At 40.4% G+C, this 7,224-nt stretch overlaps 2 protein-coding genes across 2 annotated transcripts in view; both read left to right on the top strand.

Annotated features, from left to right (window-relative positions):
- The window catches only part of LOC131884732 (uncharacterized), a gene marked incomplete in the record, with an annotated part of 6,049 nt that extends 4,704 nt beyond the window's left edge, over positions 1 to 1,345 (top strand). The window contains 1 exon segment of the mRNA XM_059232593.1: positions 1,072 to 1,345. Coding sequence (XP_059088576.1) covers positions 1,072 to 1,194 — 123 coding nt within the window.
- A 317-nt stretch (positions 1,346 to 1,662) lies between these two features.
- LOC131884731 (anaphase-promoting complex subunit 2-like) lies at positions 1,663 to 4,489 on the top strand. Its single transcript, XM_059232592.1, has 2 exons — positions 1,663 to 3,781; positions 4,089 to 4,489. Exons 1-2 carry the CDS (start codon positions 1,734 to 1,736, stop codon positions 4,444 to 4,446), a joined length of 2,406 nt encoding a protein of 801 aa, XP_059088575.1. The 5' UTR covers positions 1,663 to 1,733; the 3' UTR covers positions 4,447 to 4,489.
- The last annotated feature ends 2,735 nt before the right edge of the window (positions 4,490 to 7,224 follow it).

Below are 7,224 nucleotides of genomic sequence, written 5' to 3'. Positions count from 1 at the left end.
AATCACTTTTAAGAGTAGAATTGAAGAATTCGTGAGGGAAGAGGTCAAAGGTAAAAAAATGGCAATATCTTTGCTTAGACATCTCGCTACATAGAAAAAAAAGAACAAATAACGGCATTCTTGTGGCACTTCAAGGCAGAAAACGTAGGATAATTATTATCAATAGACCTCGAAAAACGAAGTTGCCTTTTTAGCCGAATTTTTTTTAGTTAAGAAAAAAAGTTAAATAAACAGGAAAAGCTTTCAAAACTAGAAAAAGTTGTGGAAATGGGCCAAAAAAAAGGCGTAAATAGGCAAAAAACAAGTTGCAAAATTGCAAAAAAATTACAATAAGGGTAAAGATCGATTTTTGCCCCTTTTAGTCTCTTTGCTGCATTTCCATCTGTTAGAAAATTTAGGCACCCAATTGTGTTTGCTAGGTTATCCATTGAGTTTACAGGAAAATCAACATTTTTTTTCTTGCAATGTTCGACATTGGATACGTTTTCATTTGATAGAGTTGTCATGGTAAACAGTTGTCTCTTCTGGACCCCAATGCTTTTGTTGCCGAGAGTGTTTTTATTCACAAAATAATTTTGGATCGGATCAAACCTATGACGGCAGATGTAGCTCATCTGAAACTTTCTTGTTTTGTACTTTCGCAAACCGAAAAAAGAAATTGATATTAAAAATCGTTCATACCAAATGTAGTATAAAGTTTAAGAGTCAACAACTAGACAATCATACCGGCGATTACAGTCTTGGAAGCGGCTAGTAGAGCCAGTAAAAACTCAAACAACAAAATGCGAAAGAGTTCTGACTGAGGATTTAATCTTTCATCTGATCATGCTCCACAGAACTATAAGTAAATAAAAAGGTCCCAAACAAAGCATAACAAGCTAAGAAGGAAGCAGATAATGACACTTAAAGGGCCAAAAAATGTCCGAAAATGTGAAAAATAGTGAGAAAAAGAGGTCAAAAAGAGTCGAGGTCATGAAAAAATGGCTACAAATGTTTTTTTCATGTTTTAACGTTTTTTTCGAGGTCCAGCCATCAGCATCACTACACAAAAATACCTTTTTTTATTTTCAGTTGGACGTTTTGAAATCCCTGAAGAACGAAACCGGGGATTTCATGCTGAATACTTACCGAGATCTTCAAACAAACTTGGGACTTGAAGTGGGAAAACCAGACTTCAACGGTGAAAAACCATAAATTCCAGGCCAGAGGCAGACTTCAAAATTTACGTCGTAACTTGATGTAACCAGAACCTCTCAACCTCAAATTTTGTGCAACCATTTCAACCCTATTTACTCTCATAATAATTTTGATTCAACAAGCAATAAATCGATCCCTTTTTGGCAGATTTGAAAAAATCGCTCGTGAAGTGCGATAAACACATGAACTTACCTTTAATCAGAATTTTCAGAGTTTTGCCGGGCAAACACCATTCGTAATAAGCGTGACCAATTTTAGAAGTCAATATTGAACCAAGGAATTTAAGCAAGGCTTCTGCTTGAAAAAGCTCTCCTCGAAAAAGGTTTTTGACTTCCATAATAACGTTATGAGTGTTATGAGTTACATTGTTTTCTGCTTGCATGATAAGTTGGAATACAAAACGATTGATGCTTACATGATTTTGTATTCCTTTTTTCTTTTGTGTTTGATGTTTGTCTTGGTCATGCTGGTGAAAAACGAGGAACGAAAGTGAACACCTTGTTTTGCTTTGTGAAAACCTGTAAAATCTCTAAGAAATGAGTGATGCTGAAATGGATGATCCCTTGGACGAGGTCTGGAACGAGATGAAGGTTCACTTCCTTTTGGAGATGCCCAAGGTTCACTCCACCCCCACATCATGGCCGAGGATGTCCGCTCCAGCAATTGCAGTACTACGAGAGCATCCCAAATCAATCTCAGTTGCCTTCGAGTACCTTCAACACCAATTGGAGCACACTTTGAATGAAGAGGTCGTGCCTGAGTTTTGGAAGATCATCAAGGGGACACCGTCCCTAGCTAACCAGATTCTCCAGCACTTGGAAACACTCCCTAGCCATCCATTTGTGAGTGCTGTCAGCTTTTTACATCGACACTGGAAACGGCAAATGGAGATCGCCACCAAGATGGACGCCCTAGGGCAAGATTTAGGTCACCAATGTCATGTATTGGGACAAAAGTCCTATGAGGAGCTTTATCCTGTTTTGTTGAGAGGGACTCTTCATTCTCAACTTCCCCATGAGTTTGAAAAGGTTCTGCTTCCATTTTATGATGCGACTTTTCATGTGTTTTATGTTCGACAGAACTCGAGATTTAATGCGGATCCGGACGATTCCGTAGCTGACGGAACATTAAATGGTTGTGAAGGGTGCAAGAAGGACGTGGACCAATGCCAATGTGATAAAGTGCTGTCTATATTCAATGAGCTCAATCAACAGTTGATCCAGATGGGGTTATTAGAGCGTCTCACTTTTAACGCCTTGACACAGACCATCCACAATCGAATAGAAAAGCATGTCCAAGAAACCTGTCAAGGAAGCTTTACGATCTCACATCTCCAAAAATTGGAGGATTGGTTGGATCAAGTTGTGATGAGTTGGCTTCGTCTGCTTTACGTCCAATTTGATCCCCTTCAAGAGCTGGCCCTACGTTCCTTTCGGGGCAGATTGGTCAATCATCTATACGAAGTCTACACCAAAACCCGCATTGACCAGCTCTTCAACATTATCATCGAATTTCCAGATTCTCAACCTGCTCTGGAAGATCTGAAGGATTGTTTAGGAAGGACAGGACTGCGCCCAACTTTGACTGAAAATCTTACCAGGGTCTTATCCAAGAAGCTTCTTCATTTGGGAGTCAATACCACCGATATCCTCACCGCATATATTGCCGCCATTCGTGCTCTCAGAGTTTTGGATCCAAGTGGAGTGGTTTTAGAAGTGGTTTGCGCTCCTGTGAGAACATACCTTCGAACAAGAGAAGACACTGTCCGATGCATTGTTCAAAGTCTCATCGATGACAGTAGTAGTGAATTAGCGGATGAACTCAAGAAAAACGAAGGACTTTCTCTCGACGACTCGTTCTATGAGGAGCAAGACATGGACAATTGGGAATCCTGGGTCCCCGATCCCATCGACGCTCCCTCGATAAGCAAAGGACGACGGACATCCGATATCATCTCCATGTTGGTCAATATCTATGGCTCCAAGGAGCTCTTTGTCAATGAATATCGGTCACTTTTATCCAATCGTCTCTTGTCCCACTTCACATACGATACCGAGAAAGAGATTCGCAATCTCGAGCTTCTGAAGCTGCGATTTGGAGATGCTCCATTACATCAATGCGAAGTGATGTTAAAGGACATTGGTGATTCCAAGCGCATCAACACTTCTCTTCATAGTGCAGATGCTGGCTCAGCAGAGCTAAATCGTCAAGCATTCCCTGTGAATGCGGTGATTCTTTCAGCTCAGTTTTGGCCCCAATTCAAACAAGAGAACCTCCAACTACCTCAAAGTGTGGCTCAGAGTTTGGACGTGTATACCAAAGCTTTCGAGACTGTCAAGGGCAACCGAACTCTGGTTTGGAAGCCTCACTTGGGGTTTGCCAACATCGATCTAGAACTTGGGGATAAGAAAATAAATTTGACCGTGTCGCCCGTTCATGCTGCCATCATCTATCAATTTCAAGTCAAGGCCGAGTGGACAAGTGAGGAACTAGCCCAGACTCTCAAGATCCCATTGGCAACCCTCAGACGAAGAATTGTGTTTTGGCAGACCCAAGGTCTGGTCAGGGAGATCTCTGCGGATAGGTAAAATTTATTGGAAAGAAAAGCCTTTTGTCTCTCTCACATCATGGTGTCTGTCTGAGGAAGAGTTTGCTTCGGCGATCGCCGTGGAAATGCATACCAGGCCGCCTCACATCCAACGTCGCCTTTGCTTCCTTTATTTCTCTATCTTGGATCATTTGCATTTTATTGTGTTCCTTCCAAGCCCCATTCATTCTTTCCTTCCTTTTTCGTTTTCCTCGCAACCTTCTTGACGTGACATTCCTTGGTTGGGAACGCTTTTTCGTCGCTTTCTTAAACTCGATTTTCCAACAATTTAATTTAATTTCAGATTTGCTCTAATCGAAGATGGTAAAATGATGAGACGGCCCTCAGGAATAGGCGGAACCTCGTCCAATTCAGCAGCTTCCACTATGGATGAAGAGGATGAGCGTGACTCTATCACACGCAATTCGCGAGATCAGCTCAATGAGGAACTGAATGTGTTCTGGTCGTACATCGTGAATATGTTAATTAATTTGGAAGCCCTAACACTGGAGAGGATTTACCAAATGCTGAAAATGTTCGCCATGCAAGCTCCCTCAGCAGTCGAATGCGACATCAATGAGGTTAGAGCCTTCCTGGATAAGAAAGTTAGGGATCATGAACTTGTCTTCACTGGAGGAATGTATAAACTTCCTAAAACGTAGTTTTAATTGTTTACCCACAATAAAACGATATTCGCGAATGGCATATGCTAGATTTGAAGTCACTTAATTCTCAGTCTAATTTCCTAGTGCAAGAGAGTCTACTTGTTTTGGTAATGGGATCCAGACTGTTCAAATTCGAGCAATGTGGTAAGCGTCGTGGCAAAAAAGGCAACTACGGACACATCAAAGGGCTTGTCGTTAATGGACTTCTACGTGGAGAAGCTCAAGATCCCCTTTCCTTCTTTGTTACGTCCCTCGTTCTGGTGATAGCGCAAGAAAGAGCCCTTTTGCCAAGATTACGACCGTCTCCAAAAGTAGTCTTCAAGTCCAAACTTGGCTGGTCTATCTAACCAATGGGAGAAGAGCCACTCTTCTTGGGTTCGATATCTTATTGTGCCACAGTGTATTCTGTTCAACTTCGAGTTACACCGTCCTTGCGTCCATGAGCTGCTAAACCTTGATGGAAACGAATGAGACATTGACAATTCATTAGCCCGTCAAATCAATGTTGGACTACTGCGTGACAGTTCTTCGAGAGGTACCTACAAGAGTGCTTACAAACAACATTTTATCTCAAGGGAAAACTCAGCTGTATCTGTTGCTGGATGCTGACAGCAAAGACACTTGAGAACCTCACTTGTCCAAAACAGAAAAAATGTTATAGTTTTGCCACGCCAATATCGTCCTAGTTCGAATGCTCAAATCTAACTAAAAGAACCTTTAAGGCCAATGACCAGCCATCGTGATTGATTTTGAGATATTGGTTCGGGAGAACGACTGGTTAAAGAAAATCATCGATTATGGGTGTTTTACCGCTAAAACATGTTTTTAACTAGTGTTAGTTTTTTCAACATATCTTAGGCTTTTTCGGCTTTTCCAGTTTATTGAGCAAGTTGATGTACGGTACAGCAGAGACATATCTTAGGCTTTTTCGGCTTTTCCAGTTTATTGAGCAAGTTTTCAAATGCAAACAAATAAATACTTAAATAAGAAACTACTTGTTAAAAATTAAAAATTTCATCTTGAACTGCTAAGGGTTATATTCACAGTAGCGGTAAGGAAGTCTGCAAAACAGCTAAAAAATAGCCACTTAAAAACGCGCCTTGCCACCGTTATGTCTGCATCGTCAAGAAAAAAAGGCAAGAACGATCTTCACAACGCTGTCGAAGCAATAGGTCAAATATTTGCTTTGATTTTGTCGGAACAAATTAAGCCATTCAGCAGTCACAAAACTCAACCAGAAGCTGGGCGCTTTATTTCGGTTTCCAAAAGTTGGAATTGAAAGCCATACATACATTCAACATAACCACGACAGCATTATTTCCCATTAATCACATGAGAACACATAGAGGCTAGAGAGCTTGTGTCTTTGGGCCTTTATTGGGTCCTAATACAATACATTATCGAATTGAAACACGGGGCATAAGGATGGCGTATGGATAGAAAATGCAGGCACGTATATACATAAAGCTCGTCGTTCCATCCTCGCTCACCAAACTATGCCTCACTTGGAAATTGGGATGCTAATGCTTATGGTTGGATGGCTGTTTCCTTTATTATTTACATAAAAGAGGGATCATTTGTCTGGGTGAGAAATTAGCCTTCAAAACCAACAGAGCAAGACGGTAAAGCTATCGCTCTCTTTCGAAAAAAGCTTTGCGTTTGATCGATGATGGGTCGTCTTTTTTGATCGACGGAACTTTGCAATTTCTCTTCAAAATATGGTGCATTGATCATGACTCATACGCCATATCATGCACAAATGCGAAACCGTTTCCAAAGGAAATGAGAATCATATTTATGGTTGGCCAAAATCTGTTAATCATAAAGTAAGTTTAATGAAGAAAAAGGTGCTTTTTAAAAGATGCACAAAAACGAAGTTTGAACCCCTTTTCGGAAGGAGTGTTGCCATACGATTTAAACATTACCTATAAAAAGTTGTCGTTTAGTTAGGCTATTTATTAAGCATCTACTTTTACGGTAAATCAAGAGATGTTAAAACTTGGCTCTCTAGATAATGCCATGATTTTTGCAAAAATGAAATTTCAAATGAGAATTGCAACGTGTTCACACAAAATATCAATACCTGTACGTCCTGAAAACAGACGACTTTTCACCCTGCAAATTTTGGTTGGCCCAACTCATCAATCAAAGTGAATGATCTCGTGGAATGACATTGAAAACGATGCATTAAAGTCACGTTCGATCTCGAACATGCACAATACTTTTCAGAGCAGACCATCCTATAATGAAGTATCAGCTTAAACGAGATGCCAACGGGAATACGAAAATAACTCAAAAGCACTTTTTGTGTCAATCCGACGATAATTATTTGCGATTTGACCTAGAACACATTTTAGACCGCCAACACATTGTAACGTGTCCCCCCTCACATGCTAACCAAAACAAGGAGCCCTTCGAAAAAAATCTTTAATTGGGTCTCTGCATTTATTAGCAAACGTGAAGCGTGCCTTTTGGAAGATTGTTACTTTTTAGACTTGTCTTCCTGATCTGTTCAACTCAACATGTTTTTGTACTAAAACAACTCCTAACAGTTTTGATATCGATTTGGCTCACAACTGGTATTGCACTGCTATATAAGCATACTACTCTTATAGTAGCTTGTGTACAAACATGTCCACGAGTCGTCATATTTTTCAAGGCTAGTGTTCCAAGCCTGTTAGAGCCTTCAATATATCCAACTTGTCCAAAGAGTCAATGCCTCAAGCTATGCAAGTGCTGNATATTGTTGCGTTATCCTTTTAATGCACATTGAAC

The sequence above is a fragment of the Tigriopus californicus genome, chromosome 8, assembly GCF_007210705.1.
Source record: "Tigriopus californicus strain San Diego chromosome 8, Tcal_SD_v2.1, whole genome shotgun sequence".
Taxonomy (NCBI): Eukaryota; Metazoa; Arthropoda; class Copepoda; order Harpacticoida; family Harpacticidae; genus Tigriopus; species Tigriopus californicus.
This window is presented reverse-complemented; position numbering and strand designations above follow the sequence as displayed.

Excerpts from the sequence above, each read along its gene's own strand:
- LOC131884731 (XM_059232592.1), top strand. The coding sequence starts at position 1,734 with ATGAGTGATGCTGAAATGGATGATCCCTTGGACGAGGTCTGGAACGAG. Across the intron at positions 3,782-4,088 it reads AGGGAGATCTCTGCGGATAG|ATTTGCTCTAATCGAAGATG; the intron begins GTAAAATTTATT and ends ATTTAATTTCAG.